Below are 26,575 nucleotides of genomic sequence, written 5' to 3' on the forward strand. Positions count from 1 at the left end.
CCAGCACACAGTCTGGGTTGTGAGGAGGAAAACTGCCCACTGTGTCACTCTCTGGGCCCGGAGGTCCCGGCCCAGCCTTCCTTCTCTCCACTGTTCAGTGTGTCCTGGCAATTGTTTTATATGCAGCATGCTGGGGTTTTAGTCGTGCTCAGCCGGAAGGAAAAGGAAAAGGCCATCTATTCCATTTTCCTGGAAATGAAAGTTAAAGGTATGTTCTTCTTGCTTGATATCACCATATCTTTTTGCTAGTTGGCATTATTTATCTGTCCTTTATGTTATTAATGATTTTTCATCTTTATTTGAAAAATCTCTCTGCCTCTAGAGAGCTCCCAAGCAAAGAACTGGAACTCGTCTCCAGATTCAGTCAACCGGCCGTGGCCTCATCTCTCTGGAAATCCTCCCTGTTATCTGTTACCCAAGACGGCTGTGGGACGAGCCACGGCTCTCGGGGGCTGGCGTTTTTAGTCTGTGACAGTTTATTACCTCAGAAGCCGAGACCCCTGCTCACCACGGCCCACCCTTGGCCTTGGCCAGTCCCGGTACAGTCAGCAATTTAATCCAGTTCTCATTTATTTTGTTTTGTTTTAGCCCACTGAATAGTCAGCAGGTAGAATTGCATGCATGAATCTGTGCCAGAAATACTCCCCCAGCTCTTGGTTCTATAGCGTCTGAACCCACGCACTCAAACTGGGGCCGGGGGCAGCAGGAGTCCCCCCATCCTGCTACCACCAAGCAGAGAACCTCCAGGAGCCTGACAGAGCCCAGAAGAGGTTGACAAGGTCCCCAGAGGCACCCTGGTTCTTGCTTTTTTAAGAAAACAAAGTTTGCAGCTGCAATGGGGAGGAGGACTTCTGTGGGTCACTACTTTTCAACCCATGCTGTTCTACACACAGGAAAACAGACCCCAACAGAAAAAAAAGAAGAAAACAGGATTAAATTTCTGGTATTTTAATATGCAGATATATCAGCAGGCCACCTTGCTGATGTGGCAGCTGCCCACCGCAGTGAGGATCCTTTCCCCACCAGGAAAGATGTTTGCCTGTTTCCCTTGCGTTTGGATGCACCAATACCATCCTAAAGAGCCGCTCCACCCCTGACCACAGGCAGAAATAACTAAGACCAAAAAACAGCAGAATGAGACCACTCCTGCCTGCATTACACTTGACCTACATGTGTGGAGAACATTTTATTCTTTCCTCACAAACAGGTCAAGGGGTTCCAGGGTTCAAAGGCAAGAATGCCAAATCGTCATTCTTTAAAGAGCAGAATTATAAAATCTTGGAAAAATCAAAACAAACAGCCCCAGCAGGTACCCCGAGTGCCCCGGCTGTTGTTTGTAGAAAAAGCCCAGCGATAGAATTTGCAAACCACCTTGAATCCAGACAAGACCTCTGACCGGGAGACCATGATTCGCATCGTACCCAGCGAGCAAGGCCAAAATTGTGTGTGTTTCCCTGCAACACCTTAGCGAAAAGGTTGGCTGTGTCAGTGAGGTATGAATGTATTAATTTCCTGGACACTCAGTTTACTACAGAAAGATCAACAGGGCTGTGATATGTGACAGTGCTCGGATTTCTCCCGGTGTGGTACAGAGGAAGGATTGTTTGCAGGGCCGGCATGAGGTAGGGACCCACTCACCTGAGGGATGCTACGATAAACACAGCATCTTGCCCTGTGACTTGCTCGGGGAGTTTCGGGGGAGCGGCTGGACACACGTGGCCGGGGAGGTGCGTGGCTGCGAGTTGGTCCGACCAGTAAAGGTCTGGACCAAAGGCTGGTCGCTTTCTAAAATAAACTCACCCTTTGACTTTTGGTCGGGGTTGTGCTGAGCTGGGCCCAGCCTCGCTCAGTGGCGTCTGAGCAACGCAGGAGGCAGCATTGGGACTTCTCTCCCCGGAACAATGCCGACGGTGGACGACATCCTAGAACACATAGGGGAATTCAACTTTTTCCAGAAACAAACATTTCTCCTCCTCGCTCTGCTCTCTGCCGCCTTCACCCCCATCTACGTGGGCATCGTCTTCCTGGGCTTCACCCCGGACCACCGCTGCCGGAGCCCCGGGGTGGCCGAGCTGAGCCGGCGATGCGGCTGGAGCCTGGCCGAGGAGCTCAACTACACGGTGCCGGGCCCGGGGCCCGAGGGCCAGGCCTTCCCCCGCCGGTGCCGCCGCTACGAGGTCGACTGGAACCAGAGCGCCCTCGGCTGCGTGGACCCGCTGGCCGGCCTGGCCGCCAACAGCAGCCTCCTGCCTCTGGGCCCCTGTCGGCACGGCTGGGTGTACGACACGCCCGGCTCCTCCATCGTGACTGAGGTAGGTGATCGTGGGACTTAGAAGGGATGGAGAAAGCAAATCGTGCAGTTTTTCTTAAGGAAGAACCCAGGGAGGGCCAGATGTGCTCTTTGGACTCTAAGTATCTTATAAAAAATAAACAAATAAACAAACAAACAAATTAATTAATAAAGTAAAATCAAATCCTAGTTTTCAAAAAAACTTACAGCCTCTTATTTGTCTGGGGTGTGAGCAGGTGAGTTTAAGCTTCAAATTCTGACAGTAATGATTCTAGTGTATGCAAGTCTCAGTGGTAAGAAGCAAGCAAAAACATCAGAATTCCTGGAAATTATGCCAGGAAAGGGAAAATTTTCAAGCCTCCTCTTTTTCTGGAAGCCCTGCCTTCCCCTCCACTCTGCCATGGTACAGATGGACACCTGACACCTCACAGAACTCACCTGAACGGTGCCTTACTGTGATACAATGTACTTTTCTCTCGATGGCTAATTTTTTTCTCTTTAATTTGCTCGAAGTATCCATATCAAACCATTTGGGGTTGGAGCTTATGCTATGGTACCGTTATTTTATTAAAAACCACACTTGGCATTAACATCTAATCATGAGGCCTCTTCAATAAATAGAAAGAAAAAATGGAGACTTGCTGTTTTAAAATTTTTTATTGGAATATAGTTGATCTGCAATGTTGTGTTAGTTTCAGGTGTACAGCAAAGTGAATCAGTTATACATATACATATATCCACTCTTTTTTACATTCTTTTCCCATATAGGCCATTATTACAGAGTATTGAGTAGCGTTCCCTGTGCTATACAGTAAGCCCCTATTAGTTGTCTATTTTATGTATAGTAGTGAGACTTGCTTTTATTGGAGACAAAGCAAAATGGGGGGATAAAATTATTCTGCAAATACAAAGAAAGCCAGGTGCCTGGCTTAACTTAAAAGGACTGCTCGGATGATGTGAAGATATTCTGTACAGGCGTTAATGTAGAAGAGCCATCTGAAGGATCTAAAATGGTCTGATAGTTACATGAAATGTGGAGGATTGAAGATTTAACACCATAAAACTTTTTTTTTTCTTCTACACTGATTCTTTATTTCCAGCCTCCATTGGCTTAACATGTTTGTGATTTTTGATTAAACAAAATCATTAAGAAGTAGAAATAATGTTTAACCAAGTATCTGGGCATCCTGTGATCCAGTCAAGTTGACGCATGAAATTAACCATCACAGGAAGCTACCTGTTTCTTAAGGCCTGGACCCAGAAAATGGCAAAGTAAAACTTCCACCACATTCTGTTGGTCAAGTACCATAAAACTTTTAAGAGGCTTTTGCAGCGTGGTTCATCTCATTGTTCATACAGAGATGGGAGACTGAGGCCCAGAGCAGAGAAAAATTTTGCCCAAGGCCACAAAATGAGAAAGCTAGTCCTTAGCCCTAGAAAGGGGTTTCCTCCCGACCTCCAGGCCAGCACCTGTGGATCCCCAGCACCGCCTCCTGTTCCAAGTGAGGACAAAGGTAACAGCCATTAGCAAGATGCTAATTCCCCTAATTTAAAGAGACACTGAACAGCCCGGCTTCCTTAGGGCAACGCTTGAATGTGTCCACACACATATTTAATAAAATTACAAAGAGAAATGGTTTGTGCATAAGTAATTACCCAATTTCAGCTCATTTAGCCAAAACAGTTCAGCCTGATGACATACTGCCAGATGGAATGCTAAACAGACTGCGGGACAAATCTTCGGGGTTGTGTAAAGAAAATTAACACGAGCAAGAAAAGAGCTGGTTTATTGTCGTCCAGTCACATCAGTGCCATGCAAGGAATACCTCCTGATCTCCCTGGGTTGAGCTGTGTCTAACAGAATTTTGTTTTCTTTCCCTCCCAACCCGGGACACCCCTGGCCCCTCACAGTTTAACCTAGTGTGTACCAACTCCTGGATGCTGGACCTGTTTCAGTCGGCTGTGAATGTAGGATTTTTTATCGGTTCTGTGGGTATCGGCTACACAGCAGACAGGTAGGTACAGTACAAAAGTGGTGGAAGGTAAGCAGTCCAAGGAGAGCGCTTGGATTCACCTGCCTCTGCTTGAATACCATCCATTCCCAGAGCACACAGACCACACTTTCCTGAATTGTCGCGACGGTCTTAGATTTCTTTTACAGCTTTGGTTAGCATGACGAATGTCTTTATTTTCTAATTCTCTTGGATCATACAGGGATGTTTCAACACTGGGCAGCAGTGTTTCCTTGTGGGCTATCCAGAAGCTTAGCGTTAGAAGGGAGAGTGATAGAGGATTTGATCCCTTTTGTAATCCCAATTCTTTCTTTGGCCTCATGCCATCCACCTGGTCATGCGTCTTCAGGGCCTCTGAGCTCTGTCCCGTCCTCTGCTTGCCTCTCCTGTGCTGGAACCAGGTAGACTCTCCCTTTTGTTCTTACCTGAGCCTGTGGCGTTGCAGGATTCCTGAACTGGGGCCCTGGGGCCAGATGTAATTATATGTATGGAACCTAAGATATAATCTGGTGAAAGGGAAACAGGGTCTCCACACTGGCAGAGGTAAATATCCACTTCCATACTGTCACGTCCCTGGAGAGAGATGAGGAGAGACCTCTCCACATGGAATGTACAGCAGGTGGTCCTCACACATGGGTCCATGTCTCCGGGAGCTAGTTTTCAGTGACTCATACTAATCGAGCCGTTCCTATGTCTTTTATTGATCCACTATTTTGTCATCCCAGGTTCACTGTGCTGGAAGTTCCTCATAAGGTGCATCTTTACTCTGTTGATGATCAATTAGACATTATTAGGAGTCCCCCAAAGGGAAAGGAACGGAAAAGTTGGCTTTATACTTGATAAGCACCTTAGGTAATTTGGCCATCAGTGCTAATTATTTAATATTCCTGATATTGACTGTTTATTGAGTATTTCCCATGTTCCAGGCACCGTGTGCAACATTCTGGACAGGATTATCCTCTTTAATCATTAGTCACCTAGTGAGATAGTGCCATATAACTATATAATAATTATACAGTCTTTTATAATTTATTATAAGCTACAACTATATGTATCTAATTCTGAAATAAGTGGTAAAGTAAATACACTTTACGCTTGTTGCCTTCCCCAACTATATCTTTGATACAGATAAACCAAAAACCGTGAGCTTAATATTCGATATAGATAGAACATTTTCTCTGATGATACTACAGTCTGGATTAAAACTTGCAAATGTGTTAAAGATTAATAAGGATGGCTGTATCAATCACACCCTCAGGGGCATCTGAACTGTCACAGCCGGGGCCCCCTGTGGTAGCAGGAGGGAGGGAAGGTGACAGTGAAGGTGCTGGGTCACGAGGCAGCCCCGTGCATCACACCACTCCTGTAACTGTCTTCTCAGCCTTCCTTCGAAGGCTCCTCCTGGGGCGCTGTGTGGCACAGAGGCTTGTGAGGTGCAGAGGAAGGTCATTCGCTTTTACTTTTTTTTGCCACAGAACTGGCAATAAGGACGGTGGTCTGGAAATGACCCCTGAAGTCCTGAGAGGTACCCTGATGAGGGTGGTGGAGAGTCCACCCTGCTCCCCGCGTGTGGCTCTCTGGACCCCTGAGTCCGGGCTCCCTCTCCACTCGCTCTTCCACGAAGGAAGAGATTCTAACACTCAACTCGCCAGCACAGAAGTGAGCGAACAGGGAACTGAGCTTCACAGCTGGTTCAATAAATGAGTTAATTATTCCCATCCCACTCAGAGAGTAGGAGACCGGTTATCATTCTCTCTGGATGGTGCATTCCTGACTTAAAATCCCCGGTCAGTTATCCACCTTCTTAGATGACCTCATTATTTTGTTCCCATTGTTGAAATCTCCCATGTAAAGTTGACTACTCATTATTCTTCCCCCCAAAGCTGTGTACATCCCTCTATTTCGTTTTCTTAAACTGTCTGAAGTCTGGTTGGTTGGTTGCTTCCCCCTTCTCTTCTGTTTGTGTATGCAGGTAAGGGTGCGTAATAAGACAACCACCCTACGGGTCCAAAAAGGACACTATCTATTGCACACTTAACGCCTGTTACTGAATAATTGTCAGGTTTTATAGAATGGAACAAGAATCTCATGGAAACCCATCTGATGCTACAGATTAAACCAACACTAAATAAAATAGATTGTCAGCTATGAGGAATTTTTAAAATATTGTTACTGAGCCCAAGCTCACTCTGCTTGCCACTTGACAGGCCAATAAATCGGAGACGAAGTGTTGAGACAAGGAACACGACTTTATTCGGAAAGCCGGTGAGAAGATGGCAGGCTAGGGTCCCCAAAATAACCATCTTATCGGGGTTTGGATGCCAGTTTCTTTTATAGAACAGAGAGGGGGAGGAGATGGGGAAGTAAAGTAAAAACACCATAAGTTTTGCAAATATCCCCTGGAATGGCCAGCCTCAGGGAGGGGATGTGTTAATTTCTTCTTCCTTGCAGCCATCAGCAGGTGGGTCTGGATGTTTCCCTGAACAAAGGCACTTTGGTTTAACTTTCAGGCAGAGGGGCGGGGTTCCCCGAGGCAGGCCATTATGTATAGACAGTATCCTTTTAGTGAACAAAAGCAACGGGAAGCAAAGGTTAAAGTAAAAGAAACAGATCCAACATGTAATCAGACTTGGTTCTCTCCTGTAACAATATGACCTAACAGCTGATGAACTTGTCTTTTAGAAGAAAGCCAGGAGCACATTATGAACAGGTTATAATAAGAATACTGAGCCTTACACCAAGTCAACTTTCTGAAGGTCACCTTTGCAAGTAGAAGGAGGGAGGGACAGGGGATATATGGTAGAGATTTTGAAAGTAAACCTTTTGTAAGATGTCTAATTTGTTTCATCATTGAAACCTCCTAAAGAATGATTTTCAGAATCACCTGACACCAAAAAAGTAATCTCTCACCAATTCAAGGTTTTTTTACTCTAATGGTCAGTAATTTAGTGTTAGGCTTGTAAATGTTTAACAACTGACTCTCTGAAGGAAAAAGCCTCAATTTGTAGGGTTTGTTGATCTCCATGTTGTCAAGGGTCCCACGGTGATCCATTTCAAGCTACCAAAGTGAGGTCACTGAACACAGAGTTGGCTAGAAATATGCACCATTCTATGGTATTTCCACCATACAACTACAACAGATAGACATAAAAAACTTCCTGAGCATAGATAATGGTCAAACACAGTAAAATAATTAGAAAGAGATAAGTTTTGCATATTTATTACACATGTTTTTAACATAATTTACTTTATTGTAAGTGTGTACTTTCATTTTTAATAATGGCTGTGTTTAACAATCAGCTCACAAATTTTCTGAAAGTCTATCAATCAGCTCTCAAAAGCCAGCACTGCACTGTCCAGATTTCACAGCGGAACGAGATCAAGGCAGAATCAAAGTCCCAGTGGGTCGCAGTCGAACTTACTCAACTCTGTGGAATCTTTCAAAACTAGCTCTCCCCTACGTACTATGTGGCAGTCATTGTACTGGGTATCACTGTGTGTTACATTTCACTTAGGATCATAACAGCCTTTGAAAGGAGAGTTTATTAGCCCGTTTGCAGATGAGGAGACTGAGGCTCAGTGAAATGAAAGCAGTGCTTCCCAAATGTTAACGTCCATATTAACCACCTGGGTTTTTTTTGTTTTTTTTTTTTAACTTTAGGTTTATTTATTTATTTATTTATGGCTGCGTTGGGTCTTCGTTTCTGTGCGAGGGCTTTCTCTAGTTGCGGCAAGTGGGGGCCACTCTTCATCGTGGTGCGCGGGCCTCTCACTATCGCAGCCTCTCTTGTTGCGGAGCACAGGCTCCAGACGCGCAGGCTCAGTAACTGTGGCTCACGGGCCTTGTTGCTCCGCGGCATGTGGGATCTTCCCAGACCAGGGCTCGAACCCGTGGTCCCTGCCTTGGCAGGCAGATTCTCAACCACTGCGCCACCAGGGAAGCCCCCCACCTGGGGGTTTTGTTAGCATTATGATTCTGATCCAGTGGGTCTGGAGTGGGCCTGAGAATCTGCATTTCTAACCACTCTCCGGTGATGCTGATAGCCCAAGACTACAGTCTGAGTAGCAAGTAGCTAAAGGACTTTTGAAGCCAGCAGTCCTGGAGTTCACCCCATTCTCTTCTATTTGCTCTTCGTTTTTCATTTAACCACTTAAGTGGTTCTGTTGTTGTAGGGTAGGAAGGGGGGGAAGGTTCTCAAACCACTCTCCCAAATCTCCAAAATTTCTTCCAGCCCTGCCTCATTGTGATTTTTTTTTAAATTTTATTTATTTATTTATTTATTTATGTCTGTGTTGGGTCTTCGTTGCTGTGCGCGGGCTTTCTCTAGTTGCGGTGAGCGGGGGCTACTCTTTGTTGTGGTGTGCGGGCATCTCATTGCAGTGGCTTCTCTTGTTGCGGAGTGCGGGCTCTAGGCGCGCAGGCTTCAGTAGTTGTGGCACACAGGCTCAGTAGTTGTGGCTTGCGGGCTCTAGAGTGCAGGCTCAGTAGTTGTGGCGCATGGGCTTAGTTGCTCTGCACATGTGGAATCTTCCCGGACCAGGGTTCGGACCCGTGTCCCCTGCATTGGCAGGTGAATTCTTAACCACTGCGCCACCAGGGAAGTCCCTGCCTTATTGTTTTAATAGCATTGTGTCTTTATGTGAACATGTCCCCTAGTGAAGCTGTTCTGCATTGGTAGATTTGATTCTCTGAAGGCTTCCATGCACTGAGTTTCAGATGGTGAATGTTCCCTCTCATCAGCCATGGGATTTTGTCCATATACAGGAGCATGATTATGGTGCTTGGTGATTTGGCTGAGTCAACTTTGGAAGTTGAAGAATTATCACTTCAGCACATACTTATAAATTCTTTGAGGGTAAAGGGAGAGGTTCAGGAAGAAAGGCTAAAACATTGTGTTGATATGACTTTGCAAGGCTGTGGATAAAAGTCCAGGGGGTATATGTTTACAGTGAGGAACCACTGACTGAGAATTTTAAAATGATGTGGTCAAAACAGGGTTTTAAGAAGTTTAGCAGTTTACATTAATTACTAATGAGACTGCTTGATCTTTAAATTTCAGATTTAAAGCATTAATAATCCCAAGTAATTATTAACAATGTTGTAGATTCTTTTCAAATGGTCAGTTAGTATTGAAATGTTCACTAGAGCACAAATTGCCTAAAAGAAGAGCAGCAATTAAAAAATGTCCAGCCGCATCACATGTGCACTGCTAATGACGTGGCAGCACTACTGACGTTCAGTTTGAAGTGGATAAACAAACAAAAATTAAATAAAACATCGCTTTGCGTGAAGAATTTTTTTAAATCCACTAACAGCTAATTAGGGCGCCTTTTAGAACAAAACCAAGAGGACATGATGAAATGTGAAAAAAAGAGACTGAACCTCAAGTCAGCTTTCTGAGAGGCAGCTTCGCAAAGGGAGGGAGGGAGGGAGGGATGAGGGCTGGGTGCGAAGCTCTTTACGTGTAGTACCGCACTTAATCCCCTGGCCAGGCTGGGTCAGATAGCTCTTCTCCAGATGAAGAAACTGAGAAAGGCCGCATAACTCACCCGACATCCCAGTCAGCGGTAAGGCCAAGGTTAAACCCAGGTTCCCACGTTTCCGTCTACCCTGCAATGAGACACTCTCCAGGTCCCTAAACCGATGGGACCCAAGTCTCTCAAATAAAATGTGCAGGAGCAATCTTGCTAAGGTACTCCACGGCAAAGGCCTATGGGATGGCAACAGGTGAGATGATGACAGCGCCACACAAAAGACCGTTTCCATGGAGACACACAAATACCATGAAGTCCAAAGGCAGTGTTGGAAATGGATGGGGAAATACCTTGAACACGGAATTTTGTTTTTTCTAAAGCAAAAGCTCCTCAGTGGGCAACTAGTTGAGACTGTTGGTGCAAAGGCCCAGCTCATGTGATGACAGAAGACCTAGACGGGCCCTTGGGGCATTCAGCGCTGAGTGGCCTGAAGAATCACCCCTCCCCACGTACCCTCCACAGTATGGGGCTGAGAGGTGCTCCAGCCCAGGGTGAATGGGCCTCACTGGGCTTCAGGTTTATACATAGTGCTCTGGTGCAAAGTCCTGATGGAACTGACCTGAAGTCAGGGATTCTCTTGGTGCGTATCAGTCTGTACCTCCTGAATTTCCATAATTCAGAGATAACCTCCACTTTAGTTTAGAGTTCCATAACTTCCATGAATTTTCTACAACCCTCATGAATCTAATCTAATTCCATTCCCTGTCTTCGTTTTCTCCTTGCAGGTTTGGCCGTAAGCTCTGCCTCTTGATTACAATCCTCATAAATGCTTCATCTGGAGTTCTCGTGGCTATTTCCCCAACCTATACATGGATGTTAATTTTTCGCTTGATCCAAGGACTGGTCAGCAAGGCAGGCTGGTTAATAGGCTACATCCTGAGTAAGAACGCTTGTGATTGTAGCTATGGGGGACATTGCTGGCAAAATATAGTCAGTCACCTGAGGGTAGCTGCACAGGAAAATGGACTCAGCTTCAAGACAATGTTGAAAGATTTTTTTTCTGTATCAAAAGAATTTCTGAAATCTTTTCAGTAAACTCATTCTGCATTCCTCCTAGAAAGAAAACAATGAAGCAGGAATGAGAGTAAACATCATGCCATCCAAACTCTTATATAACTCTTCAGGAATTTTTGTTTTCTGTGCCCATAGAGAGGAAATCTAGCCTACCAGGCTTTACAGAGAGACAATTCATTGATGAGAATATATTAGATTTATAAGGGGCTTTATTAATTTGAGTACATCCATTCTAGCAAACCACATTTATCCTCAATGTATATGCAAGGAAACCAAGGATAGAAGTACTGTGGTCGATCTCGGTTCCTCAGCGAGCCATTTGTAGGACCAGGAATATCATTTACATCCTACTCATTAGGAGTCAGGGCTATGCTTAAGCTCCATGGATTATAAGAGAATATTTGAATGATAACAGCAGAGCATCTGTAAAATAATATTAAGGAGAATTACCACCATAATTAGATCTTGGGAATTCACTCCATCATTGCTTGCCCTTCTGCTACATTCAAATAGCATCCACACAAAGGGAAATGGACACTGAAATTAAAATAATATTAATCAATCTTTCATTTCGCACAAGAGAACTAGAATATGTGTGCTTAAAATTTGACCCAGTAAAGTTAATTTGGGGGATTCTGTGAGATGAAGAGGAGATGGTGCCTAATACTCTCAGGTGCCTGTCATGGTCGTCACCTGATCTATGTCTGGGTAACAAAGGAACTAATGTACGCAGTTATTCGATGAGAAATTTGGTTTCTCATACACATGACATGTAGAAATATGTAGAATTTGAATTTAAATTTCATCTTTCTCCCATTAATTTCTTCTCCAGTCCCTCTGGATGTCCTTAAGGTGCACCTGTCATTCACCCTCTTTTTACCTGCTACCCCAAGACCTCATCCATGACCCCAACCACTTTGAAAGACAGACATTTCTATTTATTAAGCATGTACATAATTTTGTCCATCTTTTTAAAATGCTTTTGGATAATTCACAGTGATTTATAGAAATAATTTCAGAGTGCATTTCTATTTGGTTTACAAATAGTTGAAGTCTTTAACATGATTACCAAACATTTAAAGCAAAACTCTGGGGTTCATGGAATATCTAGAATCTCAATTCTAGAATGTCTGTAATATAAAAATGACTATTTCTTAAATCCACGTACCACAGACTTCATACTTCTGTCATGATGTAGTCATGGGATTGGATAAGGCTGATTATTATACCATGTGCATTGTTATGCTTGTAAACCAGCTCTTGGAGAATAAAAAGCCTGATTCATAGTGTTTTCCAATTTCTAAGTTGTAAATACTCCCACCATGCCTGCTTTTAAGATACCAATGGGTTAAAAACCAGCTTGCAAAATTCCTGAAAATTTAAAAATCAGTTCTTGCAAGCCAGTACTAGCCGACTCCAGTCAGCTTGGAACGCCACCACCAGGTTTCCAAGCCATTTAAACACATTAACAAGATTGCCAAGAAAATGTTTAACTCATGTAAGAGGACAAGTTACATTGAGCTATTCATTTACGTGAAAATCATCTATGCTCTAAAGTCAATGTTTACTCCATGTAATGTGGGATTATAAGATTTCACATTAATTAACACAACAGCAGTAATCATAACAAAATAGGTCCCAAAGAACATTTAAAAGTTTTCAGAGAGCTGTATAGAAAATTCTAGAACTTGGACTACTTTCTGAGTTGGCATTCTAGTTTCCCCATGGTTAGACAGCCAACTCACTGTTGTACTGACTTGCGTTGACCATTTGGGTTCTCTCTGCAGTTACAGAATTTGTTGGGCTGAGCTATCGGAGAACAGTGGGGATTTTTTACCAAGTGGCCTTTACGGTTGGGCTCCTGGTGCTTGCTGGGGTGGCATACGCACTTCCGCACTGGAGATGGCTGCAGTTCACAGTGACTCTGCCCAACTTCTGCTTCTTGCTCTATTACTGGTAAGTCCATGTGGAACCAAGAGGAGACAGACTGAAATATTTTATTTAGCTAAAAAGACTGTCTTCCCCAATGCACACCATCCTTCCAACCTAAGATATCCTTCACTCTTCTGTTTCACAGGAAACCCAGGTCCATGTTTCAGGGATAAAAATCATAAGCTTTAACCTGTCTTCCCCTCTGGAAATCAGATGTTCTTTCACTTTGAACTTAAGAGCTCTATGACTTGGATCTCACATTTTTCACATTATTTTTGTGGTGTTTAAAGTAGCTTCCAGTAGCCATGATACCCTTTAAAGAGACTGACAATATTACTGTTCTTATGCTGCCCCTCCTCAGAAGAAACTTCAGGATAGAGAAGGGGAAGTATGGCACTTTTGTCACCACTTCCCATACCATGCCAAAAGCAGACATCCCCAATCAATCACAGCAGTCTTTATCCCAGATAAGGCCAACATGGCACCCCAGAGAGACCATACCAAGCAATCAGAGTTACCAGGGCAAGTGAAATATGTTTCTCACCCCTGCCCAAGGGAAACATGGAAAACAGTAAAAACAGAAGAAACTATCAGAAACTCCTAATGCAAGGTTACCTGAGATAAAGCAAGAGGGATGCTAGATTATCAAACAAATCTCTCTCCTATGAGAAAACTCACTTACTTAGCTCCTGGACATATCTACCTGTTCTTCCCATAGCTGTCTTGTCTAAGAATTAAACATCTCAACCCTTCCCAGGAAGCCTATTTCTCCTCCGAAAGCCAGTAAAACTCTGAGAGTGATCCTTCGCTTCATCCCTATATCCTTTCTACCCCCTTTATATCTCTGAAACCATCCCTTTTTTCCCCTGTTCTCATTAGGAATCCATTATGTCTTGCCTGGATTTCTGGGTAGACTCATAACTGGTCTCTTTGGCATCAGCTTTCCCATCCTCTAATCCATGTTTCACGCCGCATTGTAAAAATCCAGGCCCACCCCGTTACTTTCTTGCTTAAACGTCTTTCAGTAGCTTGATTCCCTTCAGAATAAAGACCTAATGCTTTAGCATGACAGAAAAGGCCCGCCTATTATCCAAGTTCTGACTATTTCTGAAGCATTTCTTGCCACTTTCACTCAATAGAGTCAAATTTAATTTTCTTACAATTCTACAAGCTCCACAGAAGAGTAGAAAATAGGTATTTGGGGTGTTTTGTTTTCTTCAGATAAATATTCAGAAGTGGAATTTCTGGATCATACAGTAGTTCTAATTTTTTTAAGGAACCTCCATCCTGTTCTCCATAGTGGCCGCACCCATCTACCTTCTCACCAATAGTGCACCAGGATTCCCTTTTCTCTACATCCTTGCCAACACTTGTTACTTCTTGTCTTTTTGATAACAGCCATTCTGACAGGTGTGAGGTGATACCTCATTGTATCATTGTAGTTTTGATTTGCTTTTCCCTGGTGATTAGTGATGTTGAGCATCTTTTCATGTAGTTGTTGGCCATCTGTATGTCTTCTTTGGAAAAATGTCTATTCAGATACTCTGCCCATTTTTAAATTGAATTGCTTGGTTTTCTGCTATTGGATTGCATGAGTTCTTTATATATTTTGGATATTAACCCTCTATCAGATACATGGTTTGCAAATATTCTCTCCCATTCAGTAGGCTGCTTTTTCATTTTGTTGATGGTTCCCTTTGCTGTGTAGCCCCTGCACACTTTTATTTCCTTTGTAGATCCAACCAAACCTCACTGTGTAAGATCCGTCACAGAAATCTGCTTATGACCCCTGGGGGTTGGGTGTTCAGTAGGATTTTCCCCTCCACTTAACAGCATTGATGACACTTTTTCTGTGCCCTAGGTGTGTACCTGAGTCTCCTAGGTGGCTGATCTCCCAGAACAAAGATGCTAAAGCCATGAAAATCATTAAGCACATAGCAAAGAAAAATGGAAAATCTCTGCCTGCCTCTCTTCAGGTGAGCCAGCAGCTGAAGTATCAAATCAGGGAACAGTGAAAAGGAAGATTTGGGAAAACCGTGCATTGTCTCAATAGGGAGTGGTAGAAGGGGCCCACCCACCATGTGCAACAGGATATTTCTGTTGTACTAAGGTTTGTGGTTCCCTGGTAGAATATTTTAAGCAGATGGAAAACATAAAACTAAAGGAAGCCAAAAGTCTTTTAAAAGTCAAATGAGGAGCTTCTCTCTTGTTTACCTCTTGACCATGTTGCCCCTTAGGCTCCGGGTACTCGAAGTCTTGTTTGCCTGTGTGTCCATCAACATCCTCAGGGAGGGAGGTTTTCCCCAGAGGGAAGATTCTTCAAACACAAATAATTTCTTAGAATTTTTAAAATTTTGGATAGAAATTATCCCAAAATATTTTAAGCAACCCCTGCCTTCCTGAATAGAACAAATTACTGAAGTGTTCATTTTCTCTGCATTTAGTGTTTTGCCTTTAGCGGACCTCATCACCTTTAATTTAAACCTTTTCATCTGACAAGGCTTGGAAAGGAGAATATCAAGCTTATTAGGAATTTATATTGAAGTAAGAGTAAGTCATTTCTGATGAGGCTCTAAGATGAGTGACCTGTAAGAATTTGAGATTGACGTGGCATTTAGAGTGAGGCTTTGGGGGCTCAGAGCTCTTTTTTCTTCACTTCCTCTCTGGTTTCTGGGTGTTTGGAATATGTATTTTTCCCCACGAATGACAGGCATAGCACTGATTCTTGGATTTCAGATCCTCTCAGAAACTGGCCAGGGAATAAGGCACACGTGGGTCACTGTCTCGCTCAAGGTCAGAGTTCACGTGAGGGTGGTAAGTCTGGTCACTGTTGGTCTCCTGGAGACTTCTTCCCCTTGTTCCCGGGTCTTTCACACAACATCACGCGCTGCTCCAGGAAGGAGACAGAAGGGAGTGGGTCTCACAAGGGTTCTGCTTCCTGAACCCTGGAGATGAAATGTCCCCTCCACCACCTACTGTGTCATCTAGAGTAGGGCTTCTCAATTCTGTGCACAGGATCACCTGGGGACCTTGTGAACATGCAGATTCGGGTTCCATCTGTCTGGGCTGGGGCCTGAGATCTTTCATTCTAACGAGCTCCAGGCGATTCCGTTGCTGGACTGAGTGCCAGGGTCCCAGATCACTCTCCTGACCTTTGGGCCACATACTGGTCCAGGTGTGCAGAGAGGGCGTGTCAATGCCCTCAGCCCTCAGGGCCACTGGGCTGGGCCTTGATTTTACCCCACCCGCTTTACCAGCAGTATCCCTTTATATACATGCATGAGTTACCTCACTTCTCTGTAGCCCAGCTTCCTCTTCCGTGAAATGGGGTGAAAAACGTAGACCTAACTTGTAGGGTAGTTGTAATGATTAAACAAGCTAATGTGTGTGAAGGGCTTAGCTAGTCCTGGGCACATTAAAAGCACTCAGCAAGTGTAAGGCATTATGTTCCCTGGATGACCCTGGGACGCCGTCATGAAATATACAAAGCTGTTCCTATTTTTTCTATTCTTAGAGCCTCGGACCTGATGAGGAAGTTGGCGAGAAGTTGAATCCTTCATTTCTTGACTTGGTCAGAACCCCTCAGATAAGGAAACACACTTTGATCTTGATGTACAACTGGTAAAGATTATTTTTCACTTTAAAATCCCTCCAAATTCTTTTACTCTGAAGCATCCACATAAAGGGAGGGACCAAGAGTACCTTCAAAACATAGCCTGGGTCCAGTTAGCGTCAACAGTGGGTTGCAAGTAGGCTCATTTATAGGTGGTTTTCCTGAAATCATTCTTCTCAGGCAGATGTTGAAATCAGCTTACAGTCCCAACGCATAGATCACTACATTCTCAACCTTGGCTTTCCCTTAAGAATCACCTGGGAGGTAGTAAAATGCCAAGGCCAGACCCCTCCCTGACAAGGATATGGATTTAATTGGTCGAGGGAAGGGCCCAGGAACCAATACTTTCAAAATCCTCCAGGTGATTCTAATATATAGCCAAACTGAGAACTATTGCTATAGATTAACTTTTTTCAATTGAAGTATAATTGATTTACAATATCATGTTAGTTTCAGGTATACAGCACAGCAATTCAGTTACATATATGTGTATATATATACATGTACATGTATATATTCTTCTTCAGATTCTCCTCCCTTATAGGTTATTACAAAATATTGAGTACAGTTCCCTGTGCTACACAGTAGGTCCTTGTGGTATAGATTAATTGATGATGAGTGTACATCTCTCCTGATTGTACAAGGCTTTTTATTTTTCTTTTCTACCTGGAGAAAATAAATAAGTAAACTTCCCGAACAAGAATAAGCCACAGGAACAGATGAACCAGTTTGCAGGGCAGAAATAGAGACACAGATGTAGAGAACAAACGTATGGACACCAAGGGGGGAAAGTGGCAGGGGGTGGTGGTGGTGTGACGAATTGGGAGATTGGGATTGACATATATACACTAATATGTATTAAATGGATAACTAATAAGGACCTGCTGTATAAAAAAAAAACAAAATTCAAAAATTCAAAAAAAAAAAGAAGAAACCACAGGAATAATCCACTGGCTCCACAATCCAATAGCAAGCCTGACCATCCTCACCGCCTGACCATCCTCACCGCCTGCAGGCTGCTCCGGAGCCCTGTGCTGTGGGCCCTGCAACAGCCTCCTTTGCTGCAGCATGCTTCCCTTCAGGGGCCACATCACCAGGACGACTCACATCAGCCAAAGGAAGCTTCACGGTCGCTGACAAAAACAAAGCTCATCAGGAATTAATTTAGCAACCTTCACAATATTGCATGTAAAATGCATCGGGGAAATTTGGCTTCATTATCCTTTCTTTTTCTGAGTAATTGTGATTCTTGCTAATCATCCTCATATTTTCCATTACAGACAATGAACTTTTTAGTCAACAAAACTAGATCAAAATGTTGCTGTATCACATCAGAAGATAAATCATCAAAAGTGGGCCTGTACGCATTTGGGAATTTGGTACCCATTTGGTCTCCTGGGTTCCTAATGTTTGGATTAAGTAGTCAATCCTTGTGATTTCAACTGCATTATAAGACCACAAAGAGAAAAATAATTAACAACCACTAACAGCTTGATACAGTTTACTAAATAAATCACTCTAGTAAGACAGTTCTTCTTGCCTTTCAATTTGGTCAAGGAATGTTAGCCTAATTCTTCCCCTTTCCTGGTGCTGGGGTCACAGCCAGCCCCCGCAGTGGGTCAGATGGTGTTAAAGCAATGGAATAGAGGGAAAAGCAATAATAAGAGGACCAAAAAAGGTGACCTACAATCAACCTTTCAGTGACTTGCTCCTGGTGCCTGACTTGACCTGAGCTCTCCTCTTTGCTCAGGTTCACGAGCTCTGTTCTCTACCAGGGCCTCATCATGCACATGGGCCTCGCCGGGAGCAACATCTACCTGGACTTCCTCTACTCTGCCCTGGTCGAATTCCCGGCCGCCTTCATCATCCTCGTCACAATTGACCGCGTGGGTCGCCGTCATCCATGGGCTGCATCGAATACGGTGGCAGGGGCAGCCTGTTTAGCCTCGGTTTTTATCCCTGAGGGTAAGTGTCAGGCCAAGCCAGGGTCTTGTCTTCCAAGGCCCTGAGGAGAGGGGGTATTACAACCCTTTGATAGAAAGACCATGTCATTTAACATCCAAGTCAATCTGGAAAGAATGAACAAAATATCTGGGACCTTCCTGAGTGAACCCATATGGCAACTCTGCCTTTAAGAACAGTGGCACCCAGTGGTTGCCTGATGTAATATAATAACACCCACTGGTTCTTTGATGTAATATAACAAGAGAGGCTAGGAGGACCCATGCCACAGGCCATCGAGCTGGCCCAGAGCAGGGAGTATGCTATTTCTTTTGGGTGACTTCTATAGACTAAAGCTGGTGCAAGTTTGGAAGCTGGTATAATTGTGTTGTCATTAACGACTGGGGTCTAAAGTGAAGAGAGTATCAGAATTGTGTCTGAGGCTAAAACAAACAGACATGGGGAATTTGGCTGAATTGCCCTGGGTCTATAGAAGAACCGATTGTGCATTCTTGTCCCATTCTGGAGGGTGCAATTTCTCCTTGCAAACGCCCCTGGGGCACTGCTGGGAGACCAGGGAGTGAGCGCAGCATGTGTCAGCAGTGTGTTTTCCCCTTCAGACCTGCACTGGCTAAGAGTTACAGTCGCATGCTTGGGTAGAATGGGGATTACAATGGCCTATGAAATGGTCTGCCTGGTCAATGCGGAACTGTACCCCACATTCATCAGGTGAGCACATTTCCTTCAGCATGAAGAGAGCAGCTGGGATGTTTGTTTACTGGTGAGAAAGACCACAGGTGCCAGCAGAGGACACCGTACGTTTTTCTTCAATTTATTTTATTGAAGTATGGTTGATTTACAACGTTGTGTTAATTTCTGTTGTACAACAAAGTGATTCAGTCATATATATATATACACATTCTTTTTCATATTCTTTTCCTTTATGGTTTATCACAGGATATTGAATCTAGTTCCCTGTGTCCCTGTGCTATATAGTAGGACCTTGTTTTTTATCCATCCTATATATACTAGCTTGCATCTGCTAATCCCAAACTCCCAATCCAGCCCTCTCCTGCCACCCCCTCCCCCTTGGCAACTACAAGTCTGTTCTCTATGTCTGTGAGTCTTTTTCTGTTTTGTAGATAAGTTGATTTGTGTCATATTTTAGATTCCACGTATAAGTGATATCATATGGTATTTGTCTTCCTCTTTCTGACTTACTTAGTATGATCATCTCTAGGGAGGACAGCTTACCTTTCAAAATGCAGGGTAAGAGAGGTTGAGACCATTTCAAGGCAGTATGCAGGTCACACCTCACACTTACAGGATAGGGTAAAACACAGAAACCACGTGATGAGAACAGAAGCTATTGAATTGCCAGAGAGGGATGACCAAATGTCAACATGAGGGAGAGTAGCCCAAGGAGGACCATAGAACAGAGCAGGGGAGACAGTGATGAAAGTAAAAAATGAAAATTGTCCCCAACACCAGTTAAAAATCTTCAAGAAAGTTAATGTAAAACAAGTACAACAGAATATGAATGGAATTATGTACCATGTATCATTTATGTGCATTGACAATAATGTGTACACTTTCAGTTCACACACACATTTTAATGATTTGGGGAAGCATTTATCTGGGGGGTGTGGGAGATAACCACTGTCCTTTGATAAGCAAAGGATACATCAGTGTCCTGTGTTTCAGGAACCTTGGGGTCCTCGTCTGCTCCTCCATGTGTGACATCGGGGGCATCATCACGCCGTTCCTGGTCTACCGGCTCACCAACATCTGGCATGAGCTTCCCTTGGTGGTTTTTGGTAAGATATCCTCAGAGATGTCTTTGAATGAAAACCTATTTTTTAGACGCCTCCATGTTTCTACCTCAAAACAAGTGCTATGTTTGCAAGTAACTACTAAATATGACTAGTAATTGCTACTACCAGTAGTGTAGTAATGCTAGTATTACTAATAGTATTAGCAGCTGCCAACACTCAAGTCTGGGAGCCCAACAGGACTTATGCCCATAGAGGTGCAAAGTCAAGGGAGAGTGAGGTGGAGTTTCCCCTGAAGAAGACCCTTCTCTCCTCACTGATTTCCACCCCTTTGTCCAAGAGCTCACTCTTTCTGCCTCCTCTATGCCCAGATGTAGAAAAATACAAATGCTTTTACTTCGTTACTTCAAAAAAGGCAGTTAAAATTTTGCAAAGGGCAATTTCAAAACCCAGGGGAAACAAAGACCAAGGAAATGGGTTAGAATAACAGGAACACCTGTGTACATGCTGGGCACGCCGGCCCTCAGATTCCTCGGCAATTCGATCTCAGGAGCGCGGGCACAGCACTTCCCTCTGACCCTGAAGGATGTACAGACACTGAGCCGGCCTCTCCCTGACCAGCCCACAGGAGAGAAGGGGCGGGACAAACCTAATTATCAGCACATGCTGAACGCGAAGTCTGCAGACTGTGAAAGGGGCTGGGAATCCTGGCCATTTCCATTCACTCAACATCCATTGTCTTTCCCCACAGCGGTAGACGGAGGAGCAGGTCCTCTCTTTCTGTGCGTCCACGCAGACACAGCTCCAGAGCCATACACGTAACACTCACCTTGTCAGTGTTAGCCCCAAGGTCTCGCTGGACACATTTCAATCTTCTTTCAGACGCATTCTGAGTCTTTATTTATTTATTTACTTATTTTTGGCTGCGTTGGGTCTTCGTTGCTGCAGGCAGGCTTTCTCTAGTTGCGGCGAGCAGGGGCTACTCTTCGTTGCGGTGCGCGGGCTTCTCATTGCAGTGGCTTCTCTTGTTGTGGAGCACGGGCTCTAGGCACGTGGGCTTCAGTAGCTGTGGCACATGGGCTCAGTAGTTGTGGCTCGCGGGCTCTAGAGTGCAGGCTCAGTAGTTGTGGCACACGGGCTTAGTTGCTCCGTGGCATGTGGGATCTTCTCAGACCAGGGCTCAAACCCGTGTCCCCTGCATTGGCAGGCAGATTCTTAACCACTGCACCACCAGGGAAGTCCCTGAGTCTTTCTTTTAATTTGACAGAAATGTAACACTTTTCCCCATGGGCATACAAGACTTAATCTGGGGGGAGGAAGGGAAAGACCAGCTCAGATGCACAGCAGGGGGATAGCAAATGGTTCTCCTCTTGGTGCCACACGTTGTCACACACAAGTGTCTCTGCTCATTCCCTTCTTCTCAAGGGATTTGTGAAGGGGAAATTTTCTACTGCCATAGATCTGCCAGCAAAAGCTCCAAACCTTTGCTAGAACTCACCCTTGAAAGAGACCCAGTGAATGTCTCCGCGTTCCAACTTAATAACAGGATGGCCCAGGTTGATAGGACACGAGCTCTTTATCCTGAGATGACCAGCGTGGCTGGCCCTGCTGGGAGGCACGTGCCCCAGATTCTTTCCTCCCCCAGCTCTGGCCAAGGGACCTGACCCCAGAGCCCCCTATCCATCTTGGGGAAGCTCCCTCACACGCTCTGGATCCTTCCTTCCATCCCACTCTTGCCCACTCCCCTAGGTGGGCAGTGAGTGATGGATGGGTCAGCGGGACATTTCTGGGTAGAAAATAGATACTTCATTAGTATCTATTTTGTTTCTCCTAGTACCGTTTAACCAAAAAATTGCAAAGTCCAGACCCAGAGGATCCCCCCATACCCAGACCCTCCCTCGGACCTTGCCTTTCCATCGAAAAGATAAAGGATTTTAACTGCATTTCAACATTGAAGTAAACTCAAAGACAATTCTCAATTTTATTTTGCTGGTAGTTTCCTTCTCTCACCAACCTTCGCTAGCTAGCAGGAAGCAAAACTAACAGTTTTACACTTTTTCTGTCTCTTTTCACACAATAATGGTGTGCCACTTGTGCTCTTGAAATAGCCAGAAATGGTCATCTAGGAGCCTGAAAACCAACAAATAAACACATTGGAAAATCCTGGTTGAAAGAGCACTGGAAAAATTGATAAGGGATATCCTAGTTAATTAGGCCTATCTTTGCAAATAGAAAGTACTAAATGGATGATAATTTGATTATCTAATATATTCTTCACAGTTCACTCACTTCAGAGAATCGAAGCCAGCTGAATATGTCTCTCGTTTGCATGAGTTACAACTAAGTGAATCTCTCGAGGTTTGGGGAGATCTTGAGAGGTTAACTATTTAGTTCATGCCATGTGCCAGGCACTCTTCTAAGCACTTAACAAATATGAATTCATTTCAGCCTCAAAACAAGCCTTTGTGGTGGAGATACCACCCCACTTTCTGTTGGGGAGTCTGGAGTATCAGGGGGATCATAGAACTTCTCAGGGCTCTGAGACCAGTACTCGGGGTGTCAGTACTAGACCCAGGTGCCCAGAGCTACAGCCGGTGCCCTGAACCACTGCACACTGGAGGCCCGTATTTCTGCCAGTTTTAAGCGTGCAAAAAGTGGAGTCCAGCAGGCATTTTTTGAAACCCCCCAGCTAGCGAAGAACCCACATCCTACTTCCTGCATTCAATGATGGAAAAACATATAAAGATGTAACCTTACATCCTAAACTCTTAGTGGGAATTTAGAGAAACAAAAACACCAACATCTGCAAAAGATTACAGCTGGAGACAAAGGAAAAAAGGAATAAGAGAAATGTATCCAATACCTGAATCAGAACAGAAAGGCCTGGCTATCTGAAAAAGACTATATATAGCCATATATATATATATATATATATATGAATCACTTTGCTGTACACCTGAAACTAACAGAACATTGTACATCAACTATACTTCAATTAAAAAAAATAAAAAGCAAAAATAAATAAATAAAAATCCAATAAAAGGCGTGGCTATACTATTTAATGCTGTTATGAAATAATGCGTGATTCATTACTTTTATTTGCTAGTAATGATCCAAGTTTCTGACTCATTTTCATTACTGAGTGCTTTATATTGGCAGGGCTATATTCTTTCTTTTCTTAGCATTGGTTCTTTTTCAGAGTTATTTTCTGACTCCAAAGTATCTTAATATCACGGCAACGTCCTCTAGCCTAGAATAACCTTGACTCAAAATGTTAAGTATTTCATTTCCCTATAAGGAATTGTAATCCAGCAGAGTGTGGAATGGGCAAAATATTTATGATGGGGAATAGGGCAGTCAGAGACAGCAAAGGAATCTGTAAGTATAGGAAATCAGCAAAAAAAAAAAAATATTTTTTTAAGAAATAAGGAGAGCTTTAATTATAGAGCCATCAGGTTCAGTTCTGAATGTGATTTGCGTCTGTTGGTTTTCAGCTGTAGTTGGCCTGATTGCTGGAGGACTGGTGTTATTGCTCCCAGAGACCAAAGGGAAGACTTTGCCTGAGACCATTGAAGAAGCTGAAAACATGCAGAGGTAGGGAGCTGGGATTCCTAAATGAACTATTCAATACACGTTTTGGGAAAACTCTGGAGCCAGTTGTAAAGAAAGATGAGGTTGAATCTATACCTCACACCATACACTGAGATCAATTCAAATGAAATCAAAGACTAAAATGCACCAAAAAGGAAACACTAAAAGAATGAAGATACTATAGGAGAATACCTTTAGTCTTTCATAGTGAGGAAGGTCTTTAAAATTTGACCACAAATATCCAGGACCCATTAAAAAAAGTTTGCCTTCGAAAAATTTAAAATTCTATGTTGAAAAACTACCATAAACTTAAAAAAAATAGCAATCTTAGAGAAAATATTCACTCCTCCATAAAGGGCTAATTTTCCGAATATATAAAGAGGTCTAACAAATCCGTAAGAGCAACCCCTCAACAGAAAAAATGGGCAAAGGACTTGAACAGACAATTCAGTGAAAGAAAGAAAAAAACAGTTCCAAAATATATTAAAATGTGCCAAATCTCTTTCATAATAAGAGAAGTGCAAAGTAACACCGCAGTAATAGCCACTGGGATTGTTAAAGATCAAACTGCTTGGTAACATACAGGTGACCCTTGAACAATGCAGCGGTTAGGGGTGCCAACACCCTGTGCAGTCAAAATCCACATGTAACTTTCAACTCCCCCAAACCTTAACTGCTAATAACCTGCTGTTGACCAGAAGCTTATGGATAACATAAATAGTTGATCAACAAATATTTTGTATGTTATATGTATTACATACTGTATTCTTACAATAAAGTAAGCTAGAGAAAAGAAAATATTATGAAGAAAATCAAAAGGAAGAGAAAATACATTTACAGTACTATACTGTATTTATTGATACTGTAAGCTTACATCGTCTGTTTATAGACAAATTGTCATTACCTACATTAACATTGTCTTATATGATACAAAACACTGTAGACGTTATATGTATTACTAACACTAGACATCAAAAATGAAAAGATAATGTAAAAAAGGCATCCATATTTATTAACAGATATAGTGATTCAAGCATTGAAAATGAAGAAGCAGCAATATGATTGCTTTAAGGTCGCCTAGTGTAATTGATAATACAATTGCTTCATGGCAGCCTAGCCTATACACTAATGAATGAATTGATATAAAATGTTTATGTCATACAGTATACAGTCATATTCATAATACAGTATTGGAAACATTGTTACATTTTTTAAAACACCACTTACCTGTGACGATAGGCTGACACGCAGTTTCTCCAATACGAGCGAGAAAGGCGTATTGTACGATAATGTAATTCTTTGAAAGCAAAATTATAAAACAGAAAATGAACACTTTAATTTTATATTAAATATCACTCACCTTATGCCTATGTAAGTATAGACTAATGTCTACATATACTTTATGCATTCATGACATGCTTAACTTTGTCTTAATTTTTTCAATATTTCTAGGCTACCTGGTTCATCTGAGAGTTTTTTCAAATCATCACAAAATGCCAAAACATTTTCCAATATATTTATTGAAAGTGGACCACATAAGCGGACCCATGCAGTTCAAACTCGTGTTGTTCAAGGGTCAGCTGTACAATGTTGGGAAAGGATGTGGGGAAGTAGGCAGTGTCCTACATCGCCAGTAGGAGTCAGATTTAAAACCTCTATGATGGGCAATATAACAATAGTATCAAAATTGCAAATGTGCTTATCTTTTTACCAGCAATTCCACACTTCTAGGAATTTACATGTGCAAAACGGTGTATGTACAGGATTATCCATTCAAGCAATATTTTTTATGTAATGAAAGATTGGGAACTTTCAATGCCCATCGATTAGGAGACCAGTTAGATAAATTATGGTATGTTGTTCAATAAAATACTCCCTAGTCATCAAGAAGAGTGAGGCAGCTTGATATACACTGATAAGGAAATTCTCCTAGGGGTATTATTAATGAAAAAAAAGTAAAACATAGAAATGTATAGAGTCTATCATTTGTGTACAAAGAGCAAAAAACATACACATTAAATATATATACAATTTACTTGTATCTCTGGAAGAATATGCATAACATTGATTGTCTCTGGAATTGGGAGGCTATGGGATATCAGTAGGAGGGAGACTTTTCAGTATATTACTTTTTGTACTTTCTGAATACATATGAATCTATTTAAAAAGTAACCTTAAAAAATCTAAATAAAGAGAATCACATATGACACATTCCCCATCAATTTGTTTATGTGATATGCTTAGATATTACTGTTTATTTTAACCATATTCCATTTTTGGCACCATGAACTGAACTGAATTGTATCCATGCTACAAACCCTTCACAATTCGCATATTAAGCACTTGGGAAAGGTCACAGCAGAAGAATCACAGTGGTCTGAGGCTTTCCCTAGAACTTGGAAGAGGCTTTGAATTCAGCCAGATGTCACGCACTGGCAACCCACAGGATACAAGGGTCTCAAGAGCTTTGCTTGACCCCCATATTTTTTAAAGTGGGAAATCCACATAAACTGAATTTCCAGGATCTGTTTTTTAAAAATCAGAGGATTGGGTAACACTGAACAGGCATTTCCTCCTGTTGACAGTTTGCAGGAGCTGAGTGGTGACGGCTCAGCTCATAGAAGGGCATGCTCGCTGGAGTCGGCCACAGACCCGCATTCCCTACATCCTGTGCCTAGGACATTTCTGTTTTCCGCCTGGCGAGTGTAGACATTTGAGTTTGAGATCCTTGACCTTGATCAACCAGCCCCCATAGACCCCATCTCAGTGCAGCTTGCCACGCACATGAGTGCCTCCCTTGAGGACAGAGACTCTACCCCATTTACGGTCGTGTCCCTAGAGGTAAGCACAGAACCTGGCACACACAGAGCAGGTG

General features: G+C 43.1%; 1 protein-coding gene across 3 annotated transcripts in view; it reads left to right on the forward strand.

Moving 5' to 3' along the window:
- Window positions 1–1,864: 1,864 nt before the first annotated feature.
- The window catches only part of SLC22A2 (solute carrier family 22 member 2), a 29,867-nt gene continuing 5,156 nt past the window's right edge, over window positions 1,865–26,575 (forward strand). For 2 of the 3 annotated variants that reach the window (XM_068551156.1, XM_068551154.1), the window contains exons 1-10: window positions 1,865–2,312; window positions 4,202–4,305; window positions 10,563–10,717; window positions 12,639–12,807; window positions 14,645–14,759; window positions 16,298–16,404; window positions 18,147–18,361; window positions 18,958–19,066; window positions 20,042–20,154; window positions 23,604–23,703. In XM_068551156.1, the coding sequence (XP_068407257.1) occupies window positions 1,902–2,312; window positions 4,202–4,305; window positions 10,563–10,717; window positions 12,639–12,807; window positions 14,645–14,759; window positions 16,298–16,404; window positions 18,147–18,361; window positions 18,958–19,066; window positions 20,042–20,154; window positions 23,604–23,703 (1,598 nt within the window). In that variant the 5' untranslated portion in view covers window positions 1,865–1,901. The remainder of the gene's footprint in view (window positions 2,313–4,201; window positions 4,306–10,562; window positions 10,718–12,638; window positions 12,808–14,644; window positions 14,760–16,297; window positions 16,405–18,146; window positions 18,362–18,957; window positions 19,067–20,041; window positions 20,155–23,603; window positions 23,704–26,575) is intronic. The other variant, XM_068551155.1, reaches the window with a different exon arrangement.

The sequence above is a fragment of the Eschrichtius robustus genome, chromosome 9, assembly GCF_028021215.1.
Source record: "Eschrichtius robustus isolate mEscRob2 chromosome 9, mEscRob2.pri, whole genome shotgun sequence".
Classification (NCBI taxonomy): Eukaryota; Metazoa; Chordata; class Mammalia; order Artiodactyla; family Eschrichtiidae; genus Eschrichtius; species Eschrichtius robustus.